Source organism: Drosophila serrata, unplaced genomic scaffold (genome assembly GCF_035046125.1).
Source record: "Drosophila serrata isolate PLE 108 unplaced genomic scaffold, ASM3504612v1 contig_347, whole genome shotgun sequence".
Classification (NCBI taxonomy): Eukaryota; Metazoa; Arthropoda; class Insecta; order Diptera; family Drosophilidae; genus Drosophila; species Drosophila serrata.
In genome coordinates, this window is record NW_028257245.1 from 345,884 (window position 1) to 371,362 (window position 25,479).

A 25,479-nucleotide genomic window follows, 5' to 3' on the forward strand; every position below is an offset into this window, starting at 1 on the left:
GAGAGACTGAGACAACTGTCAACGCAAGTCAACCGCCTGACAGCCTCGCCCACCGCAGCCAGCTCTCAGCGGGAAGCGGAAAGGAGACCACTGTGAAGGATGTGGATGTCCTTTGTGGGTTCATCAAATCTCTGTAAGTGAAAATCCCATAAAAAGGGGCGAGGGCGGAGGGTGGAGGGCGTGGCCAGCTGACTCTGGCCTCGTACTCGTGCCACTCGTATAATATTAATAAAGCAGAAATTGACAGATTCAGAATGACAAATTTGTCGTCGAGCCTGATAAATGATATGAAATCTTGAGGAAAAATATTGTGGCAGAGGCCGGGCATTTTCCGGGGACAAGATAAATATTGATAGCATCTGCGGCGAGCAGTTAAAAAAAAAAAGCAAAGAATACGAAAAAAGTAACACAGGCAAAGAAGGAGCTTCAAGAATGAAATGAAAATTGTGGAGGCACAAAAGCAGATCCTGGGCATCCTTCGCGCCTTGAACGGCGTGTAATGCGAAGCAATTTGGAATGCCGCCTCTTCAGCTATCCAGGAGCCAGAATCCAGCTCTCCTGCCTGGACAGCTTGGCTAAGTGGTGTCCTGGCTAAGAGGACCTGCACGTTTGCATGTCAACCACGCCAATGCGGTGCGAGTGAGTGGAGCGATGAGGAATTTTCCAAGGGGGTATTTCCACGGAAAAGAAGGTGCGGCATGTTGAACGCTTGCCAAGTGCAATTTCAAGATTTAACTGATAGTGTTCGTTAGTCAACGCCGGCCAAAAGCGACAAAAAAAAAAAAAAAAACAAGGAATAAAGGAGTAGACACCAAAAAGGGTGCAGCAGGATATTCCCTAAAAAATATTTTAAGTCTCCTTAAAATAATAATAATTATTATTAAAAATAACTTCTAGGATTCCAAGATTTAGTGGATTTTTAGAAAGGTTAAATAAGCCTATGAAGTAAACTTTATTTACCTGTTAAACATATAACCTTTGTATTCAATGATTTCTCTCAGCTCTACTTAATACTTTAATATATATTTTTAATACTTAATAATAATATATTATATATTTCCCTTAACCCAACTGATATTACCTGTATTTCTCTTAGCTGCATAATTTCTTCTATAATTTCACTTAGTCACCTGGACCAGCGTCAAAATCAGAGCCTCTTCCGCTTCCGGTTCGAGTTTGCTCCTTTGCATTTTTCCTACATTTTGTAATATTTTTGTATTTTTTTTATTTGGTTCATGTTCGTTTAGTTCCTTGTATTTTTTTGTATTTTTGCATAGCCAAGTGCTGCTTTTCCGGCTTCTTCTGCTGCTTCTACTGATTTTCCTCAGCTTCCTTTTTTTTGGGGGGGAAGACTGCAATTTCAAGTGTTGGCTGGCTGACATCAATCTGGCCAAAAACACGCCGGGCAAAAAAAAGGGGGTAGAATGGCCGCATTGTTTGTCAGCCTAATGTCTGTTGTGGGTGGGAAAAAAAGGCGGGTGGTTCTTGGGGGAAAACTGCCTTCAAAAATACAATAAGATGAAGATGAAAGACACCTGGGCGGGGGGGATGGTAGGGAGTTTGCTTCGTCATTTTGGCAAGGACTTCTATTTCCTCCCCTCTCTCTCTGTCTCTCTCTCTCTCTGTTGATTTTCCCCGTCGACCACTCAAGTGATTTTCCTTGCAGAAGGCGGCTGCATTGCGGTTTTTCTATGGCCAACTTAAAATTCAATTTGTTTGGCTGTGATTTACTGTAATTTAAGCGCCCAACTGCCTGAAAGATATATGGGGCACTTGAGATTCAGAAAAGGGGGGGGGGGAGGGGGTAGGCAGGACAGACATGGGCCCCTAAGGGCGACAGGACATCACCTCAAAAACCTCGAAAGCAGACTGAGGCGGTTTTGTGCGTGTGACAGTTCATTAGTATGCCAACGCCAAAATGGCATTGGGGAAAAGTGATTCCTGGCACCACCCACAATCCACAACCCACAACTCTCCTGCACCTGATTGAAGGCACACACACACACACATATATACACAGGTATATCCTTCCCTTCCCCTCCAGATCTGGGAGGGGCTTCATCTGCAGCTCTGGCGCCGTTTGTCAGCGGTTGACATGAATAAGTCATAGCCCAAAGTCGTCTTCTTTGGAGTTGTCAATTCAGAAGGCAAACGCTGTAGGAGTCGAGGCATTGCAAGAAGGATATTGCAAGGACACTAGTCACAGTAAATCCAGCCTGAAATATGCTTCGCCAGAAACAGATGCTACTAATGGAATTTCTAGCCAGATTGATTATATACCCCTTTAGTCCTTAGTTTTATAAGAGGGAATTACACTTTAAACTTGCACATTATAAGTATTATAATACAAATTTGTTTTTGGTTAGTTTTTGGGTGTGTCTTCCAAAGGTGCTTAACCCGTTTTTTGTGTGTGCTCATCATACTCGCTCACGTCGCATGACATGTGCAATATTTGTCTCTGGCAGCCAATACACTGCAACTGGAGTTTGTCAACTCATCTGCAGTTTTCCTCTGTCCCTTGCCAAGAGTAATGATGCACATTCCCCTGCCTCCTCCTTCCACATCCCGCCACGCCCCTTTAGTCCTTGCCCAAACCCAAACCAGTTGCAGCTGCTTTGTCAGCGGCTAAGTGCAAGTTAAAGCAAAAGTAATGGCTCCGCCAAAGGAGCAGAGCAAGAAAAATCGTTGCCAACGCCAGCTCAAAAAAAAAGGAGCGTAAAAATGGAAACTAAGAAATGGAAATGGAAAAAAATATAACAAAAAAAAGAGCATAGAATAGAGAAACAATTGCAATGCATCTTTTCGAGGAGCAAGTGCAGTGCAGAATGAATGGTCATTGCTTAAGTTTTCTCCTTTTTTTTTTTGCTCCATTTGATCCTTGCCTTATTCCCTTCCTTTGATTGCGCATACGCACTGTTGGCCACAGACTCTTGTTGCACTTGCAACCGAAATTAGATGGGGGGAGGGGAAAAAATCTCAAGATGGGTGCGATCAATCGCACGGAAAGGCGGTGCAAATTCAATTGAAGGACTCAAAGTCGAGTCGAGAACAAAAGCGAAGAAGAGGTCTGGTTTCATGGGTTAATCCGGCCATTTGCAGCCGCAAAACTATGCAACAAGCAGCAAGCATCATGCAACATGCAGCAGCAGAGTGCGTGTGAGTTTTCCTGCTAACGGCAGCTGCTTAGGCACGGAAAATCGTGGGGGAAAATGTGGCAAAGCCAATTGAACTTTGAGTGCCTGGAAAAGGTAATCTCTGGCTACCAAAAATCAGGTTATAGCTAATCCTTGAAGAAAGGAATATAGACAGGACCTTTTCAGGTATTAAAAATAAATCAAAATATTTAATATTAATAAAAAACATTTAGTTTAAAGTTCAAGGAATGCTTAATCATCCTCAAAAATATGTTGAATCTCTGGCTACCAAAAATCAGGTTATAGCTAATCCTTGAAGAAAGGAATATAGACAGGACTTTTCAGTTATTAAAAGGTAAATCAAAATATTTAATATTAATAAAAAACATTTAGTTTAAAGTTTAAGGAATGCTTAACCTTCCTTAAACACATGTTTAACCCCTTTATAATTGCTTGATCTTTCAACTCTCTTCTCTTTTTGTTTTTATGTTAACTCGTAGGCAACGAAACAAAATTTCCCGCTGATGAAAAGCATTGAATGGAGAGGGTTGGAGAAAAATGCAAAATGGAAATTTATGCAGTGCACCATTTTTTGAAGTGTTTTTTTTTTTTTTTTGCCAATACCATTGCTTGGGTTTTGGTGAAACTTTTGCTCCTGCGGTTCCTGCAATGCTTCTGCAGTTTCGCCCCCTTAAGGATCTTGAGAACTGCAGCATGAATCGAGTTCGGGGGAGCGAGGGAAATTTCTGGTTTCACGCTGACTGAATTTGATTGGAAATTTTCAATGCCCTATACTACGGACAGTAGTGTATCTCTCTCTCCCCCTTGAATTGCCATCTAAGCAGCAGGCAAATGAAATCGAGATGTGGATGCAACTAGCAACCGGGGCAACAGGAAACATGGCAAAGAAAAGCATACTTCCGCAGGCAGGTCCTCTACCCCGATGGTTTTCCCCGATTTTCCATCCCGCAAATATGTCACGATAAACAACAACAGGCAGCCAGAGACTGAGACTGAGAGAGAGCGAGGATTGCTGACTCGATATCCGGCTATAGCGACAACCGAGCTTCCCCCTTGGCTTTCCATTGAATTTTCCACAGTTTCCCCTCCTCGGTGATGGAAACTTTCATCCAACTCGAACTCCAGCTCGAACTCCAGCGACAGTCAAGGAGGAGGAAAGATGGCCATTCAGGCATGAGAAGATATTTAGACTTTAGTTTAGATAGTTGGAAAAGGCACACAGGCAAAAATATTATTTATGCTATATTTTATAATATTTTTCATCCAATAGCCAACTGAAAACAATAACCTTTGACCCACTGTGCCTGGCAGGAGAGGAATGTATTGCCAGACTTGACAACTTCTGGGGCCAGGCAAAAAGGGCGGCGATAAGCAGAAATTGCCGCCTAAAATGCCAATTGGAAATTATTAATTTCAATCAAAACTTTCGACATTGCTTGCTTATCTGTGCGTGCTATCCATTGACCCACTTCCTCTGCCCTTTGTAAAGCAATCTGGGCAAGAGAAAACTTTTTCCCTTCACAGCGAGGAATCTTTTGTCTTTTTGCGCCAGGAAAGTCGACATCATTTGTTTAGTCCCCTGTACTGCGAAGTCCATCAGTCTCTCAGTCTCAGTCAATCGCAGTCAATCAGTCTAGTGCGTGAGCCACCAACCAAAGTCATCGATCAAAATTGCTTAAGGACCAGACATTGACATTCACTGGAGCGTGGATCTTCTTCGTTCGCAGGACTAATCCATTATCCCATACCGATACCGATTCCCGATTGTCGATCCATTGCCTCCTTTATTTTTTCGGGGGGAGGGTGTACCGGCATTAAACAATATTTTTCACATATTTATATACACATACGTTTATATGTTATATTTATATATATGATAAAGCAATTTCCCGTTCCCTTGTGCGATGAGGCGTATGCGCAATGTGCACGTGCCCAGAACAGCTCACGAGTGGAACTCCACGCTCCATGGTCCCTGCTCCCAGCTCCACAGATTCCTTCTCCACAGATCCCTGTTCATATGCAGATGCCATATCCTTTGAGGCGAATACCCTGCCATGTGGCTGGAAAGGGATAACAATCGAGGATTGCAACAGTACAGTTGAAATTATTACTTAATCGGGCTTATATCAAAGGTATAGAAATTCTAAGAAATCATAGAGATATATCCCAATATTGTTGGAATATTGATTTGTATTTAGGATAGTTTTTAAATAAATAATTAATATAAATAAATAATTATAATATAATATCTTTTTAAGTGTTTAATAAATATATTTAAATTGAGCTTCCCAATTTTGTTAAACCTTTACAAGGGTCGTTTTTTGTTTTAATCTCAAAAAATAATGTTGACTTATTAAATACAATTTATAATATTAAATTTTCTAATTAGGATTATGGATTTTAATAATTTCAAATTTTCCGTTTTTCGTAAACTTTTCATTTCCGGTCTAGCATTTGTTTTAATCTTATATAAGTGTATAAAATTAACAAATATCATTTATAAAATTTAATTTCCTCAATAAGATTTTGCTTTTTAATATTCCAAATTTCCATTGTTTCGTGAAACAGTCGAAGAATGTTATTTCCGGTCTGGCATTTTTTATAATCTTTAAAAATGCTTAAAGTTATTTACTCCCATTTCGAGTCGAAGGCCCCAGCACCCAGTGCTTGTTAAAGGTATTTGAAGTTTAGTATTTAATACTATATTTAATCTTGATAAATAATTGAAATATTAACTCTCTTTCTAGTACAAGATTTTTCTCAATAAGATTATCATATATTTATATTTATATTTATATTTATATTTTAAATTTCACGTTTTCGGTGATCTTTTACTTGACGGTCATTTCCGGTCTGACATTTGTTATAAGCTTTGCATAAGTGTGTAAAATTATTAATTACCAGTTGCAATACTATATTTCCTCCGTAGAATTATTTATACTCCTACTTAAAATAGTTAATTTTCTTAATAAAATTATAATTTGGTGAACTTTTCTTTCTTTTAATTTCCCGTTTTTGGTGAACATTTGTTATAATATTTTATATATTGCTTCATTTTATAATAGTAAATTTCCTTATTAACATTAAGCTTTTTCCTATTTCAAATTTCCCATTTTTCGTGAACCATTCTTTGATGGGCATTTCCGGTCTGTTATTTGTTATAATCATTGCATAAGTGATTAAAATTATTAACTCCCCTTTAAAAAACTATATTTTCTCAATAGAAATATTTATATAATTATTTCAAATTTCCCGTATTTTGATAAACTTTGTCCTTGAAGGGCATTTCCGGTTTGGTATTCCCCAGCTGGCGGAGATTTCCTCCCGTTTCATTGTTGCCACTGCCACTTCTGCTGCTGCTCGTAGTTTTGTGCATCATTGACTTTATGCCAGGCTCAACTTCTGCAGGACACCCACCCAGAGTCCTTCCTCTCTCCTGTTGCTTTTCAGCCATGCAATGATCCCGAAACGTCACAAAAATATAAAAAGTGCTCAAAAATATGAGGCACAAAAAAAAATAGGAAGCGAAACAAACAAATATAAGTTAGGCGACATGCAAAATACATAAACGTATATATGTCCTGGATATATATATCTATATATATAAAATATATATATTTATTCACGAACTGCTGTCGCCAGCATCGTCTGCGTCTGTTTCACGTAATTTTATTTGGAAAATTTTTTGTATGTGAGTGTTTGTGTTTGAGCTTCCTTTGCCGTCCACTTTTTTATTCGCATTCTTATTCCTTATGCAATTTTTATTTTTGTCGCTGGATTTATGACAGGACAACAAAAGCAAAAGCAACAGAAACAGCAGCTGTAATTCCAAGTCGATATTTTCGTCGACTTTCGCCATTTCCCCCTTCGTTTTCCTTTGCGGCGGAAAAATGCCCTGGAAAAATCGGCTGCGAAAAGTATAAATAATAATGAAACAAAAGGCGGGGTTGAATGAAACGATTAATTTCAATGCCAGTCCCGGACATTTCAAATATGCTGCACATTTAATTAGAGCAAGTTACAAAAAATAAATGCAACTGAAAGCAATGTAAAAAAATGAGAGAGAAAAAATTAACAGCCACGGACAGAACATTAATTAATCGATTTATGACAAACACACAAAAGCAAGAGAATTAAAAATACAATAATTTTATTACTCACATTAGGGGAAATGACTACATGTCGCTTGTTTAACTATTAAATAATGAGAGTGGCATAAAAAAAACGATTTAATAAGTACGATTTGTAGCCCTTTAAAGCAGATTTGACAGTTAAAAAAATAAAGTAATGAAATCATAGTTTTAAAAATAAAGAACTTAACAAATTTGCAACTATTTTTTTATGGTTTATTATAAAAATGCCTTTAAATATATATTATATTAACTGTTTCTTTTTTATTTTAGTTTTCTAATAAATTTAAGTTTATATCATTTCATCACAATAGTTATAAATTTATGTTTTTAAACTTTATAACTATTGTAAAGAAATGAATAAATGTATCATAAATAAATTTATCTTTTTAATCACTGATTTTAAATAAAATGATTTGGAATTATATTTAGAATAATAACAATATCTTCTTTTAATATTTCACTGGATAAACATTATATTCTTTTATTCATAATAAAAAATAAAATAACAAAAGAATGAATTACAATTTGTTATTAATACTTTTACAATTGGTTGAAGTTTCTTTTTTTTATCACTCTTGTAAATTCTTTAAAAAAACTTATTTTTAACTTTAATAAAAAAAAGTAAGCTATTAACAAATGCGTCCTTATAATCTGACAAATTATTTCCTTTCTCCGTTTCTAAATATATATGTATATTGCGATATATAATCACTTGAAATAAAATATACAAAAAAAACATTTTTCTTTGGCATTTCAAGCGGATATTTGTGTACTTATATTTTTATATTTTTTAATTCCTTTGAGTGTGAGAGGATCACACTGTTTCATTTTCATAAAGTCTCACATTTCTTTTCTCAATTGTCGAAGCTTTTCCTTTGTGCCCAGCTCAATGTTCATTTTCCGCATATTTTTCATTTATCGACAGTCATCGATTATCGTTTTCACCTCCATTTCCCCGTCCCTCTCGTTTTCCCATTTCTGTTAAGTTTTATTTGTGTTTTACATTTATTTATGATGCACTTTTTTCCCCCTTTTACCTCTGTTGGCTTTATTTTTGTGGCACGCAGCCATTTTGTAAATCATACTTAAAATGTTGGGAAAAGTCCGAGGCAGGGTAGCAGGAAAATGGTGGAATTTTTGTTGCTGCTTGTTTATTTGGTGAGTGTTTAATTGGTTTAAATTACACACACCCACAGACCCACACACAGGCGCGGAAAATGGGAAAAGCGAGGTCGCGTGAAAACTCGAATGGTAATGGCCAATGCGTGAAATCAACATTTTTAATTGTTTACTTCTCACTGATTACACGTTTAATAATAAAAATAAATAAAATTCAATGAACTCCGCCTCCTGCCACTATATAGTAAAGGGATTTTATTGCATTTTATTGTTAAATCATTTCTCATTGTCGCCCCAAATGTTTATCCTTTTTTTGTTGAGATTCTCTTTTTGTTTTTGTTTTTTTTTTTTGTATTTACTAAAGGCAGTATTTTTGTTACTTAATTATTGTTTGTTTGACCTGCCACGCCCGTCCGCCCCCAGAGCACTTGATTAAGGTGGTTTTAATTACAATTGCAAATATGTATATCAAATACAGGGGATATTGTAAATCGTAGAATGTATGCGTCTATATTTGCGAATTTGTGTGGCAAATAAATTGCTTTCTATATATATCTGTATATATGTATATGTATAAATACATAATATATATCTATATATATATGGGTCCGTGTAAATTCCCATTGCCCAAGGATAACTATTCAGCGACAAAATGTGGTCCATTAATTATATTATTTGCGCATTGTCTGGCCATCAAGCACACATTGTTTATGGTACGTAAGAAAATGCTGCAGGGTATTTTAAGTTTTGATATGATTTTAAAATTAAATTAAGAGTTTAACTAGCGCACAAAAAAATGAGTAAAAAACATAATTGATTAGATTGATGTATTAGAAAATTAAAATAGATTTAAATTACATTTTTGCAGATACTTTTGGGGCATTGAAAATGTGTAGAAAAATAATACAAAAAATCTAAGTAGATATAAATAGTACCTTTGGAATAATAAGAATTAAATTTAATGTAAATAAAAGAATAAGCAGTAATTGAGAGAGTGAAGAGTTTTAGCTAAATAAAAAACATTAATTTAACTGATTTAAATTTCCCTTTTTTACCCTCGTAGCTGATTATAATATGAGTCAAACAGGCAGAAAAAATTACCTGATTCTTTAAAAATTTTATAAAAGGTTTTATCTTTAAATTTTTCAACAATTTAAATGTTTTTTCTATTTTAAATTGAGTATGCAGATTTGTTAATACAATAAAACACTCAGAAAAGCTTTCCAACTTACAAAAAAAAAGAAATCTTGGCTTAGTTATGAGTTTTTAATGCTTTGATTTATAGAAAAATTGTGCTATAATATATCGATAAATAAAGAATGCTAATATATTGAGCTTAGTTATGATCGATTTCCAACACGATTCTATAATTCTGCTCATCTTTAAGTTAGTTCATATTGACATCTAATCGCAGTTCTCCATTTATCAAAATAAATAGATAAAATTTTACATTATCAAAAATATTGAAAACAACTAATTTAGTATTCTTAAAGTTTAAACTTAAAATGCCTATTTATTAACCTAATAAAAACTTTCTCAGCAAAGCTTTTCGAATTAAAATTGATGCTTTTTTTTTTTTGTCGAAAAAAATTTAATATAAGAATATTACTAAATATCGATTAGTTATGATCGATTTTTCTGATTTTTTTTCTTATATTTAATTGCAAACTGCAAGAGTGTATAAAATTCAGCCTCCTAAAGTTAGGAAATTGTTGTTTTTTGTTTCCATTGTTTAAGTATCTTATTTAAATTCTTCAAAACAATTTGTAATAATAAATCAATTATTGGTTCATTGATATAGATATAGTTTAAAATGTTAAAAGGCATATCTTAAAATTAAATACAGAAAAAGAAAGTCAGGTATTGCTTCATTAAAAAATGCATTTTAATTATTTCAGCATACTTTTGGGGCTTAAATATTAATTAAGCTTAAGGTTCTATTTCCCAATATATAACACAATTTTTAAGAAGACTTAGTTAAGTTGTACAATTATGTTTCATTTACCTACGATTTTTTTTTTTAAATCTTTTCTATGAATATTTTAGACTTGATCATATTTAAAACTACTTTATCTTAATTTCAATATATGTAATATATTTTCTTACATTAATTACTTATAATAAAGTTTATTTAATAATAAATAAAAAAGTACTAAAAATCCACCAAAAGTACCCATAAAATCAGCAAGCCCAGTGCCCTTCATGGGTGTTTAAAATAAAAATAAATAAAAAACCCCAAAAAGTAATAGACAAACCCAATCTCAACGCAGTTGACATTCAATCCAAACACTCAAACCATCCATTAGCCGGCCCAACCCAAAAAGACCGAACCCAAAAAACAACAAGAAAACCAGTGAAAATCCCTTGAAGATTTGTGTATTAATAAATCTCAAAATAAACACTAAAATTGTGTGGGGACTGAACAAATTAAAACTAAGCCGAGACAGCGAACAAAACCCGAATCAAAAAAATCTCTATCTGTGTGGTTATGACCTCTCTGGCTCTGTCTCTGGTGACATAAATTGATAAAGTCATTTGAGTAAACATTTGAGAACCGAATGGCAACGAAATCGAAATCGAAGGCGATTCGAACTCGGACTCAGACTCGAACTCGGATTGGAAACTATTTATTTATTAAAATCAATTTTTACACAAATTAATAGAGCAAAGGCCAGTCGCGTTTACTTTGTCAATTTGCGATTTATATGCGCGATAATATTGTATTTTATTCATCTGTCAGTTTCATTATATATTTATATATATTTTTGTATATTTATTTAGTGCTTGATCCTCTGCGGAAAGGCACGGGATGTACAGAGACATAAATTGGAAATAAACAAATAAGCCGCCGCTGTCGCTTTAATGGGGATATATACGCGTTGCCCTGATTGTATAATATTGTATAATTGCTTCGCCGATTCCCGGTAATGATGACATCACAGTCTCGTCTCTCTCATATACAAAAAAAAAAAAACAGGCTCGGCCAGGGGAACACAAAATAAATAAATAAAAAACACACTTAATCTCAACGAGTGCGAAAATCAAATGAGAGCAGGTCAACCTTAGTTGAGACACAATCGTGAAAAATCGTTTGTAGTTAAACAGGGTTTAATTGGGGTTTTTATCGAGTTATTTGTATATTTAAGTTGAAGGAAAACTTGAAGACTATCTTATATATTTTTTCTTTGATTTTGCTAGCTTTAAAATTTAACACTGAAGTGAGTTGATATTTTGCTATACTTTTTACTGATAAGACACAGTATATATAAATATAGAAATATATTTATTTTAATATATACTTGATAAGCTTTTAGAAAAAGTATCAGTTTTGCAAACAATTACAACAAAGTATCAATAAATGGTAATTTTCATTTGAAAAGCTAAGCTCAAATCAAAGGTAATTACAATTTTTACAAACACTTTTTAAAGATATTACAGATTATACGATTTAAATTTTAAAATACCTAAAAAATGTTAATTTACAAACTAAATATGCGAATTTTTGCATTAATAAATTAGTAACATGACTAATAGTACTAATAATCATTTAATCATCTTTAACTACCTCTTTTAAGAGCTAAGTAAATAGGTTGATCTAAACTGAAAGTTTACCCATCTCAAGTGATCTTCAATAAATGATTCATTTTCCATAAAGAATAGTTATTAATTTTATTGAGTAAATGTGAATGTTGTTTACATTTTGTTAAAGGGCTTACTAGCTTTATGCATACATTCATATATAGAATTCAGTTATTAAGAAAGGTCAATATTATTAATATCATAGTTTTTTTTAAGTCAACCCTCGCTTAGCAGCTTCTACAAATATTTTTGTTTTTAGTTAGGCAAGCCTACACGTGAAAGAAAAACTTACTGAGAGAAAGAAAAACATTTATTTTTGTATAGGTAACGAATTACGTAATATTTTAGAAATGTGTAATATTTTTAAATATATAAAAATAAAGGGATACTATTATTTTGAATAGCAAAAAATCCATACATCTGCTTTTAAACGCTTTATGATTAATTAATATTAAATAATGTTTTTATTTAATAAAAATTGCAATGTAAATATTTTTAATTACCTAGAGTTCTTCAACAAACTTGTAATATTTAAAGTATTTTTAATTTGAGAAACTATACTAAGTAAATAATACGATAAATAATAGAAAAAAAGACTATTATTTGTAATTTAATTTTAAATGCAGGTGTTTTTTAATACTTTATGAGCCCCCCAAAAATTCATTCTAAATAATTTTCTTACTTATTAAAATGTTAATTATATTATTTCGTTACTTAGATTTGTGTATTATATTTAAATTCGGATTTAATAATATTTTTAATGAATCTAATAAAAAGAAGTAAAATAATAAAAGAAAATGTATTAATATTTTTATGGTGATGGTAAAAAATTATTTCACTTGGTTCTAGTATTAATGAGTGCCTAATAAATTAAGATTTCCCTTATTTTATTTTACTTTATAGAATTTGTAATAACTATATTTAGTTTCTTAAGTTTACCACCTATTTTTTTTTATTTTCAAATGTTATTTTATCAGATTTTTGTTTTTAATGAAATTAAAATTTGTACTTCAATGAACTTATCATAATTTCTTGCAGTGCATGTGTTCTCTGTCTATATTTCACTCCGATTTTTTTTTTTATATATTTCCAAGCCGAGTTTTTATTCTCGCTGCGTTTGCTTTGCCCTCGCTCTCCGTCTCTCTACGTCTCTTTGCTTCTCCATCTCTGCTTCTCCGTCTCTGTCTTCCCATCCTCCTTCTCCTCCTCCTTCCCACCTCATTCGTGTTCCCCGTTTTCGTATTCTCATCGAGTTCACTTAAAGTTTTGGATCACCTCGGAAACCTTCAGTTTCAGTTTTGCGTTTAATGCGAGCACAACAAGTCGGTGAATTTGAATTTTTAAATAATTTATAATTTCTGTTAAATCAGTTTCTTCACATCTTTATTATTTTGTGTTGTTTTTGTTTTTGTTTCTGTGGAATCACATTCGGTTTTTATTTGTTTTTGCTGTGACAATATCATTTTGATGGAACTGAAACTGGAACTATAATACATATTTTCTTTGATATATAATTCCTACAGACCCATTGATACGATCTAACCTTTGGGTTTCTCGGAAATTAATTGTGGTTTTTGTGGTTACCTTTTTTTAATTGGTTTTGAGCTTTAATTATTGAATAATTTTGTTTAATTTAAATTCAACATTTATTTTACTTGATTTTAACAGGGGAAAATGTTTAAAAATCATTTGATTAACTATATTATTGAATAATTTTGTTCAGTTGTAATTTAAAATTTATTTAACTTGTCCTTCATCATTTTACTTCAATTATTTTACTTGTCTTTTAATATTGAAAAATTTTAGAAAATCATATGATAACAATAAATAGAATAATTCTATTTAGTTTCAATTCAAAATTTACTTAAGTGATTTTTCAATATAGTAAAATGTTAGAAAATAATATGATTAGTTAATAATTAATGTGTTTTGTTACTGTATTGCATCCCTAATCCGGTGTTTTATTTTACTTAAAATTTTAGCCATTTTTGAATGTTTTTTTTACCCTTAATAAATTTACTACCCTTTAACTGGAGCTTATATAAATAATATAAATATAAATAAGCATAACTTAAAATTTATTTTGTGTTATAATTGCATGTGTTTTATTACTCTTAATGAATTTCCTATGCTTAATCTTGAGTTTATATTTGTTTGAATTATTTTCTTATATTTAAAATTTTTTTTTATACTTCATTAATTTCCTGCTTTTAAACTAGAGGTTTATTAAAATATTTTCTGGTTTATATTAAATGTTTTTTTTTACCCTCAAAGAATTTCCTACACTTAAACTAGAGTTTGTTTTTGTTTGAAATATTTTCTAGCTAATATTTAATGTGTTCTCTTATCCTTATTGAATATTAAACTAGAGCTTGTTTTAATAATTTATATTTAAATTTTTTATTGGTTTTCTTACCCCTAAAAAAATTTCCTACCCTTAAACTTGTTTGACATACTGTCTTTTAAAATAAATGTTGATTAATCGGTTATTATATATTTAAATGTATCAAGATCTTGCTTCAAAAAGGTATAGAATTTGTGAAATATTACTTAAAGTACCTAAATAATTAAGGAGCTTCTTAAGATATATTTTTAAATATTTTTTAATATTTTATTTATTAATTATTCCTGCTTAAAGTATGTCTAGAGGTAGCTAGTTTCTTCCAGAAGATTCCCAGACTTGACATTACTTCAGACCCATTACCCATTAACTTTTGCTGTACTTTTAATTATTATTATTATAATTGTTTAAATTCCTCTTCTCTTTCCAGTAAATTATGAAGCTCTATGCCCTGCTCTCACTTTTGGTGGGATCTTTGGCCATTGGCCAGATCTCAGCCGCCGGTTCACATCATCTTCTCTGCTATTACGATGGCAGCAGCTTTGTTCGCGAGGGTAAGTCCTAAGCCTGATAACGATAAGCCTAGCGTCGGGGTTATCGGGGAAGTACCTCTCCTTCCTCTACACAAAATATATATTAAAAATATATATAGAAAGTCTATAAAGATTATATATATAAAACGAACAATGAAGCCACCTCTCAATTAGATGATTTTCACTTTTCATAGGCTCATGCTAAAAGCATCAAATTGTTTTGTTGATAATTGGCAAAAAAACGGGTCACAAGATCATCGGGCAGAGAGCTGTTACCGTGGCCAATTTAAGTAAATTGCAGTTTTGGGAGGGCGAAAAAAACCCCCACACACACACTCAGTCTGGAAACTTAAACTAATTGAAATTGACGTCGAGGGTATTGAATATCGGTGACTCAGGTTTCGCGGAGGTGCCACCTTCAAGGCGTTAATTGATGACGCAAACGCGGCTCAAGTTGAAATGTGTTTATTTTGTACGAGATTTGTTTGAAAATTAGCTTTAAATGCGACTTTAACTTAAAAAATTAACAATTTTAAGAAAAGAAAGAAAGATATTTGATATTGAGTATGGAAAATATTAACAAACAAAGGCTTTGTAGAGTTTAGCTTCATGGTAAAACCATGCTTTTCTATAAAAATTTAATGTTAAATTATATGTAATTTCTCTCCTTGTTTTTCCAGGACTCTCTAAGCTCATCCTGAGTGACCTGGAGCCCGCCTTGGCCTATTGCACTCACCTGATCTATGGTTATGCTGGCATTAATCCCTCCAGCAACAAGTTGGTGAGCAACAATGAGAAGTTGGATTTGGATTTGGGTAGCAGCCTGTTCCGTCAGGTCACCGGTTTGAAGCGGAAATATCCTGCCCTGAAGGTCCTGCTGAGTGTGGGTGGTGACAAGGACATTGTGGATCCGGATAACAACAAGTATCTTACTCTTTTGGAGAGCAGCAATGCTCGGATTCCCTTCATCAATAGCGCCCATTCGCTGGTGAAAACCTACGGCTTTGATGGCCTCGATCTTGCCTGGCAATTCCCCAAGAATAAGGCCAAGAAGGTACATGGCGGCATTGGCAAATTCTGGAAGGGTTTCAAGAAAATCTTCACCGGTGATTTTGTGGTCGATGAAAAGGCCGAAGAGCATAAGGAAGAGTTTACGGCTTTGGTTCGTGAACTGAAGAATGCCTTCCGTCCGGATGGTTATCTTTTGGGAGTCAGCGTGCTGCCCAATGTTAATTCATCGCGTAGGTTTTTCTTTATATTTTTCTATGCCAAATTTTACCTTCTCTAATTTTTGTTTATAATTTTCATCCTTAGTCTTCTTTGATGTCCCTGCTATTATCAACAATTTGGACTATGTAAACTTGCACACTTATGATTTCCAAACCCCAGAACGTAACAACGAAGTGGCCGATTTCCCAGCTCCCATCTACGAGTTGAATGAACGCAATCCAGAGTCCAATATCAATTATCAGGTTAAGTATTGGACCCAAAATCGTGCTCCTGCTGCCAAGATCAATGTGGGTATTGCCACCTATGGTCGTGCCTGGAAATTGACCAAGGATTCTGGCCTCACCGGTCTACCTCCAGTGGCGGAAGCCGATGGTGTGGCTCCTGCCGGAACTCAAACCCAAATTCCTGGCCTCCTCAGTTGGCCCGAAGTCTGTGCCAAGCTCCCGAATCCGGCTAATCAGCATCTCAAGGGTGCCGATGGTCCACTCCGGAAGGTTGGTGATCCCACCAAGCGTTTTGGCAGCTATGCCTATCGCTCTGCCGATGATAATGGTGATAATGGAGTCTGGACTGGTTACGAGGATCCCGATACGGCGGCCATCAAGGCGGAATATGTGAAACGTGAGGGTCTTGGTGGCATTGCTGTCGTTGATCTGAGCTTTGATGATTTCCGTGGAGGATGCACTGGACACGACAAGTATCCCATTTTGCGCAGTGTCAAGAGCAAGTTGTAGAGCCAGGAATGCACATATTTGAGACATTTTTAAGTCCTTCACTTATCTCTCACTTTTCTCACAGTGTTTTTTTTTGCCTACCTGTAAACGACAAAGCATAATCTGTTTAATCATTTAAAATGCAAATTAAAATAACATTGACACCAAAGGAGAGAGAGGTTTTATTTATTTATTGATATTATTAAGGGGTGGGGTTACAGGTTATTGCATTAAATTTGAGGTTCTTTTGGTTTAAAATAGATTATTTCTTAATAATTCTTTATTAATTGCCTTTTTGTATTTAAATTTATAAAAATTGTACTTTAAAAAGTACTGTACTATAAAGTATATAAAAGTAAAAGGATATATTTCCTTTATCCTTAACTCTGTTTAGGCACCAACTTAGCTCTAAGTTAGGATCTAAAGGATCTCTAAAGGATCTTTATCAAATACTCTTTTTTCCTACATAATTTCTAGACTTTTTTCCAGATTAAATCTGAATTCGTATCTCCTAATTATAAGATCATTCTTTCCCAAAACTTTACTTTTTATTATTAGTAAAAAGTACCTCTTTAAGCTCCATTTTTATTGTGTACTTTATGGCTCCTTTGAGCTCATTAACTGCATCACAGTGAGCCCTCACTATGCGTATACATAATCGATTATTTGTCGCACATTAACTGCAATTGAGTGCAACAACTTCCAATTACTTGCCACACCCCCTTACAATGGCAAATAAACTGATTAGATGGCCAAATGATGGCACTCATGTATGAATTTTGTCCTCTGCCTTTGGTACTGTTCCACTTTTCTTTGCCTTTCAGGACATTTTCCAACACTGGACAAATTTTTGCAACAAAAATCTTATATCAAACAACAAATAAAAACATGCAAGTAATCATATTAAATCTTGTTTATTTAGTTTCTAACTCTTATTGCTCACAAATAGAACTATGCTTTATGTATTTTGTAATTTATTTTTTATAAAATTGTATAAGCTTTTCTCTCAGTGTCCTGGCTCTCAGATTCCATTGCTGGCTTGGGCACTGTGACTTCATTTTGCTGCTCCTTCCGGCGTTTCGTGTCAGCCTGTGGTCGCCGTCTGATTGTTTTATGTGCGGTGTTTGTGCCGGGCCTCCTCCACAGGATACCTCCTATTCTCCCAGCGGGGAGGGAAATCCTTTTGCATCCCCCTACCCCTCTTCCCTGGACTGATGCAGCTTCAACTGCAGTCATGTAGCAACAGTTTCCATTGCATTGTGGCCAATGGCTCATTCATCTTTGGGCGGTGGTCATGCTGTGACCACTTGAACCATTGCCGCTGACACCCACAGAGAGCGAAGGGGGATGCTGCTCCTCCTTGTCCAGGTCCTGCTCCTGCTCCCACTCCTGATATCCTGCTGGGTGGCACCGCTGCATGTTGCCTTCGCTTGGATCACTTTATCATTTGCAAAATTGCAAAATGCAACCGCAAAAACCATAACCCGGGCGCTGGCGAAGTATATTTTAGAGCCCCGGCTATGGCTACTGCTCCCTGCTCTTAGTCCTAGTTCTAGTCCTAGTCCTAGTCCTGCACCCTGGTCCCTGCTCCTGATCCTTTCCCCTCACATCACGCATACGCACTGTCTGCTCACCGGGCAGGCCAGGAAGTGCCATTCCTCTGCCGCCTTCTCTCATCTGTAGCTCTTCTGGCTCCCTGGCTCCTGGCTCCTGGCTCCTGGCTCCTGACTCCCCCTTGTTCCGGCCAACGAATTTGAGGCAAGGACTCTGGGTTGCCGTTGATTTAGTTCTCGGTTTTGTGAAAAGCGCATTGGATTTTTGGGAGGCTCACCATTGAAACAGAAAAGCACTGCGAGAAAAGGTAATGGGATATAAAAAAGATGGAAGATTCATAATCAGGAGAGCTAGAGATATAAAAAAAACCTAAGAGGGTTTAAAAAATAAGGCAAAAAACTTATTTTACTTCTTTAAAAAAGCCCTTTTAGCACTGATTTAAGTTTAATTTGCATTTAATTTATAAATTAAATTAAATTTTTAAATTGCTTTACATACTTTTAGATAGCTTTTTAAGAATTTTAAATCCACTTGCATTTTTTAAGGACACTTGCATATAACCAACTAAACCTTAAAGAATTATCTTTTTAATTTTATTTTGTACTAAATTTAGATTTAGAAGTTGCTTTACTTACTTTAAGACATATTTTTAAGGATTTGATTTTATTTTATTTATGATTTTTGAAGGACACTTGCATAACTCCAATTGTTTTGTCCTAAAGAATAATTTTTATAACTCTCTTTTGTGCTAAAATTAATCAAGAAAATAGAAGATTTATTATTTTTAATTTTACTTTTTTTAAGCCAAATATAGCGAATGGAGAAATGATATACAAACTTTCAAAATAACTGAATAAATAAATTAGATATATATTAAGAGAATTGTTAGCATTGTATTTAAAGAGTGAAGACTAATTAATCAATTAATTAATGACTAAGAATGAATAATTTAGATATTTATTTAGAAAATTAATAAGAAGGTATTTACAAAGTAAAGTGTAAAGATTAGCTTACAATTGAACTAAATTAATGACTTATAATAAATGCGATTTATTTGACTAAATTATTATTTCAAGTTCACAATTTGGTTTAAGAATTGATGGAGTTGAAGTATGTATTTAGTAAAATAATTGTGTTTCATTATTGGGAAGCTGACCAAATATATAAAAAAAATATCTGAGAATATATTTGGATATAATTAGACATACATTTATATATGAATATGTATATATTTAATTATTTTCCTACTTTTCTATTTAAGTAAATTATTACTTCAAAGTCACACAATTTAGTCTAAGAATTTAAAGACTTAATGTAATAATTTAGTCAAAAAACTGGTTTTATTATTAGGAAACATCAAATGTTTTAATAAATATATGACCATATATTGTAATATATATATTTAATTTTAATTATTTTTCTGCCTTTCTTATTTAACTAAATTATTACCTTAAGTACACAATTTGGTCTAAGAATTGAAGGACTTAAGTAACAAATTAGTTAAATAATTGTCATTTATTATTGGTAACCTTACTAAATATTTAAGTAAATATATGAGCATATATTTGAATATATATGTATATATAATATAATTTTTAAATATATCATAATTTTTCTACCTTTCTTATTTAAGTAAATTATGTCAAAGAAAAGAAGGATTTGAAGTAATAATTTAGTTAAATTACTGGCATAGGAAGCTTACCAAATAGTTAATTATAAATCTGAGCATATATTTGAATATTGATATATACATATTTAATGATTTATCTAAATTCCTTATTTAACTAAATTATTACCTTAAGTTCACAATTGAAGTCTAATATAGTCAAATAATTGTCATTCATTATTGGTAAGCTAACTAAATATATAAATAAATATCTAAGCATATATTATTTTATATTATTATTTATAATTTTTTATTTATTTATTTTTTTACCTTTCTTCCCCCTTAATTTTCCTCAGTGCACATTCAGTCTGCTGTTTGGGCATATCACTGGCAGCATAAATCTCGTGTCGGCACTGAGCAAGTGCCTCCTGGTTTGGGGTCTGACTCTGATCCTGCTGCTCCTGCTGCTCCCCCTCCTCCTGCTCCTGCTCCTGCTCCTGCTCCTCCTGTTCCTGCTCCTCCTGCTCCTCCTATTCCTCCTCCTTCTCCTCCTTCTGCTCCTGCTGCTCATGTTCTGCAGTGACCGAGGTCCCACTTACATGGAGGACGAGGCAAAGCATGGGGGAGAAAGTATGATTTCTGGGCAAGGGAGCAGGGACTCCCTTAGCACACACACACACACACATGCAATTAGTCAACCACAAAATAACAAGTTGCCGTGTAAAGTGCCACGCCCAGATTGCCACCGAATGGAGGAGGAGGAGAAGGAGGTTATAGTTTGGTGTCCTGAAATAAACGAGGGGGGGTGGGGAGAGGATTGCCTAAGCTGCCGCGCATGAGATGTTAACAATTATCAAAGCAATTTGCCGAAAGGCGGCCTCCAAAAGCCATGCCCCATTTCCATAGCCATTTCCATTCCGAATTTTTCCCCCATTTCCCCCGTTTCGGAAAATCTCTCCTATCGGGACACGCACGCACACTTGGAACACTTGGATAGCGGGAATGAAGTTCATAACAATTACTTGGGGCGTAAATGCGGCACAAAAGATACATTCGCATCCGGTAGATACATTCTGCAATTGCTGCAAATGACGCCATCGAAATTCGTTTGCTGAATCAGCTGGAAAGGTGCGACAAAGGGGGTGGGTGAGGGGCTATTTTATGACCAAGATACGTGCAAATGCAGGACTAAGGACATCAACGGATTCAAGGATATCATGTGTGTGCGAGTGCGTGTCTGAGCATATGCAAATTGTCGAGAACCCATGGGGCAATCATACCGAATGGTTGATCCCTGCAGGATCCCATCCTTTTTTTCTTTGTTTTTTATTCGAGAAAGTTAATGAATGCGGCGGGGATTAGTGAGTGAAGCTATGTATTTATGGAGGCGCAGAAAAAATAAATAAATATATAAATAAAGTTCATTAATGCATATAAAATCAAGTGCAGGACTTTAAAAGAGAGCTCAGCTACCTCATAAAAAATAACAACTGTTTTTTAACATATTTATTGGAGGGTAGAATAAATAAATTAGGCTTGTTAATAAATAAAATTAAGTGGAGTGATGCAAAATGGTAAATAAGAAGGTTTTCTTAAATGGAAAAGAAAAGGTTGTTTGTGAATATTAATTTTTAATAAATAATGTTTCTCAAGTAAAAGTTATAAGGAAATATAGAACTACTCGTAAAATATAGTGTTTATAAATATATAAAATTATATAAATAAGAAAGTAAGGCTTAAATAAGCTAAGTTCATTAACCAAGATGTTTTTCAGTTTAAAATAAAATAGTTTTGAATAAAGAACTTAAAGAAAATTATAAGAAAAGGAGAAGTTATTGTGACATGGAACTAATCCCGTTTATCCCATTTAAGTAGTAAATAAATAGTGGAAATGATAACAACAATTTAGATTAATATTAATTAATATTAATATTAATATCCTAAAATCTTGAAAAACAACAAAATAATGTAAATTTTCATCATATTTTATGCTGATTTCCAAGTAAGTTCTAAAAAATATTCCCATTCAATCCTGTTTAATTTTCCTTTAGCATTAAAACTATACATATATAATGGCATATTTTTGTAGTATGTTTCTAAGCTATAAAATATATATTTATTTAAATTCGTATAAATTCTTACTACCGCAAACGGTAAATTGCACTCACACAGTGTCGACGAAAAGTATTTTGGCGAATGCCGGCGGTTCGGTCGAATTATTCACTGTCAGCTTTATCGGGCGGCGTCCTTGGAGAGCGTTTTGTCCTGCGGTTTGCTTGGACTTTTCCAACAGCAGCAGCAGACTTTTCCCGCTTTCATCCCGCAAGTGTTACATTTCGCACATGCCGGAGCCTGCGGGGAAATGGCGAAGGAAAATGGCAAAGGAACTAAAGGAAACACAAAAAAAAAAATTATGCTGCGTGAAAATTTTTTTTTGGCTCGACTCAAAAATGGGCGACACCTCACGTAGCGGTCCAAGTGTGTGCCTGTGTGTGTGTAAGGACACGTTTGGTGTGTTGGCCATGTTTACGAGTCCTTGGGGCCCACTTGATCAGAAGGAGTTGCCTGGGAGTTGTTCCAGCATTTGTCCGGTTATCTAAGAGTCCTGCCCCCTAGTTCCCTTTACCTTTACCATTCCCATTCCCATTCCATTTTCCCCTTTCCCTTTTGTCGGGAAAATTCCAAACTAACCACTTAATTAATTAAAAAAGGCGACTTCATCTTGAATCAATAGCTGGGTGAAGCCCATAACCCTGGCAAAGGTGCGCTTATCAAAGCTCACAAATCACCGGTTCCATAATGGAAATGTCCTTTAATATATATTGTATATGGCAGCAGCAGCTCCTCATGTTAATTAGAAAACTCTCTCTCTCTCTCATTGGCCATGTGGAAAACTCTTTTTATCAAATTCATTAATCAGCGTGCCACAAAATGGAATTCAAGTTCGAGGCAACACACCTTTACCAAGCTAAAGAGCCATGGACTTTTGCTTTTATATATTCAAGTCCAAATCCAATTCCAGGACCAAAAAGCCTCCAAAGGAGTGTGAGCTGTACAATTCACCAAAGAGTTTCGGTTCAAAGTTTAAGGAGATCAAGGAATTAGGTGAATAGAAGTCAAGGATACTCTTTATACTTTAAAATTAATTTTAAAGTGTTTAAAATGTGTTAAAAATTAAATTTAAATGGAAAAGTATCTGAAGATTAAAAGCAACTTTTGGGTGAAGTTTTTGAATATTATATAAATTAAAATAGGTTTTTAAATATTTAACCTAAATAGAAAAGTATCTGCAGACTGCAAGGAAGTTTTGGATAAAGTTCTTGGCTATTATTTTAAGGCTGTTATCAAAGATTTATAACCTTAGATACTTAATATTTAAATTGGTTCTTGGAATAAATATTTGTACCTAATTATATTGTAAATAAAAAGGAAAGTCTCTCCAAACTTTAAGAATTTTGTGACAAAGTTTCGGACAAAGTTTTTAACTATCATTTCATAGTTGTTTTAATAGATTAATAAACTAAGATACTTCCTTATTTAATAAGTTCTTGTAATAAATATTTGCTTAGAATTATAAATAAATCCCAGCTTCTAAAATATATATTATATTTAAAAAAATTTAATTTTAATAGAAAAGTATCAGAAGATTTAAAGAAACTTTCGACTGGAGTTTTGTATATTATATAAATTAAACTAGATTTTTTAAATCAAATTTAAATGGGAAATTGGTTTTAGATTAAAGGAAAGTTTAGGATGAAGTTTTTGACTATTATTTCATTATATTTATAAGCTTAAATACTTGCCTTTTAAATAATTTCTTGTAATAAATATTTTCTTTGAATTAAAAATAAATCCCAGCTTCCAAAATATATATTTTATATATGTATATTTAATAAATAATTCAAATTAGTCCATATAAAAGCACACAAAATGTCATTATTATTCATTTATTATATATTTATTATATATTCATTATATTTTTATTATATATTCATTATATGTATATTCATTATATATTTATTATATATTTATTATATTAATTATTATTATTATTATTATTATTATTATATATTCATTATTCATTTTATATTCATTATTCCATTACCCTATCCACCCTTCTCCCCTTTTCCAGGGTATCTCAAAGAACACAAGGAATTTGTTGTCTGCGTAAATCATAAAAAGCAGAAATAACAGAAATAACAACAAAAAACCCCCCTCAAGTTCGAAGTTCAAGTGGTGGGCGGTGACTGCTCTCCTCTCTCAGAATGGGCGTGGCCAATAGGCTTAGGTCCTGACGTTTGATCAAAGCCCCTTTTGGAATTATGAAAGAAACAACAGCAAACCGCAGCATAGCATGGAAATTATTTATCGCCTCGTTTTCCCAGGCAATTGTCGATGCTGGGCCGTGTAGTTTATGATTTCCTTTTTTGCCACGCCCTCGACTCCTTCACAGCCTCCCCAACAAACAAAAAAAAAAAAGGAGGGAAAGGACATGAAACCCACCCAGCTCATCAGATTGTCAGTTGCCCCTCGACTCGCGGCTTTTGTGTCTAAATGTCGAGGCAAATAAATCAAAACCGGGGAAAATTAGTAAGAGGAAAATGGCAAGGGGTTGTAACATTATGTTATGGCCATGAAGGCCGACTGTCTTTAATGGAAAAGCTTCAGAAGGAAGGGGCGGAAGCAAATAGTAGGGGGAAATCAAGTCAGTGGGTGTAACCGAGGGAAAATTGATGAAGTGGCTAAGAGAAAATGGGTAGAAGTAACTATGAGTTGGCCATGAAAACTATGGGAAAATCTTGGACAGAATTTGCAGAATAAACCAAGTTAAAGTTCAGTAATTTCTTGGCTCTTAACTGAAATATGTCTAAAATATTTAAAGACCACTAAACAGCTTAAAATAATATAATAATGCTAATGATATATGAAATGGTTGTTTAACTCAGAGACTGCTTAATTTCTTCCTGTAATAATTATTCATTTAATATATATTATTTTTCACACCTGTTTGGATGCTGCACCTGTATCAGTTAATAAATAAAGTGTTATGATTCACTCACAAATGATTCACTTAAAAAGCAAAATTGATTTGCAAACAATTAGCAAATTTTGAAACAGCTTTTGTGTATATATCTTTCGAATTTAATTGAATTTACTTTAATTACAGATGAAAAGTTTTTGAAGCAACTGCCTTGGATTTTCCACTGCCAGCATTTCCTTTCACCGCAAAACTGTCGCACTTTGTTTTTGTTTGTCAGCAAAAGCGGCTTCAGGCGGGGGCTTTCCACTGGTTTTCCACCCGATTTTCCCCCCAGGAACATCATCCCCCTCCTCCCCCTGTTAGTTAGTTAGTTAATTTCGCTTTAAGCTCATGTACGGTCAATGTTTGGCCAACACCTTGTAATATCCGTTTAAGCTGCCCGCCGCCGACTGACTGACAGTTGGACATTTTCACCAGGACAGGGCCAATTTAGCTACAGTTCATTTGACTTGTTGGGGGGGTGAGCGGGGGGAGA

The 25,479-nt window shown here is 34.0% G+C and overlaps 1 protein-coding gene across 3 annotated transcripts; it reads left to right on the forward strand.

The window, feature by feature from the left end:
• Positions 1–13,096: 13,096 nt before the first annotated feature.
• On the forward strand, positions 13,097–16,972 carry Idgf4 (Imaginal disc growth factor 4). 3 transcript variants are annotated; one of them, XM_020946397.2, is made up of 4 exons: positions 13,097–13,308; positions 14,758–14,881; positions 15,541–16,101; positions 16,175–16,972. In XM_020946397.2, the coding sequence occupies exons 2-4, from the start codon at positions 14,764–14,766 to the stop codon at positions 16,822–16,824; spliced, it is 1,329 nt and encodes a 442-aa protein (XP_020802056.1). In that variant the 5' UTR covers positions 13,097–13,308; positions 14,758–14,763; the 3' UTR covers positions 16,825–16,972. The 3 variants fall into 3 exon arrangements, with proteins under 3 accessions (XP_020802056.1, XP_020802057.1, XP_086694326.1); XM_020946398.2 differs by having other exon boundaries at positions 13,243–13,312; XM_086838200.1 differs by having other exon boundaries at positions 13,283–13,417.
• Positions 16,973–25,479: the final 8,507 nt, after the last annotated feature.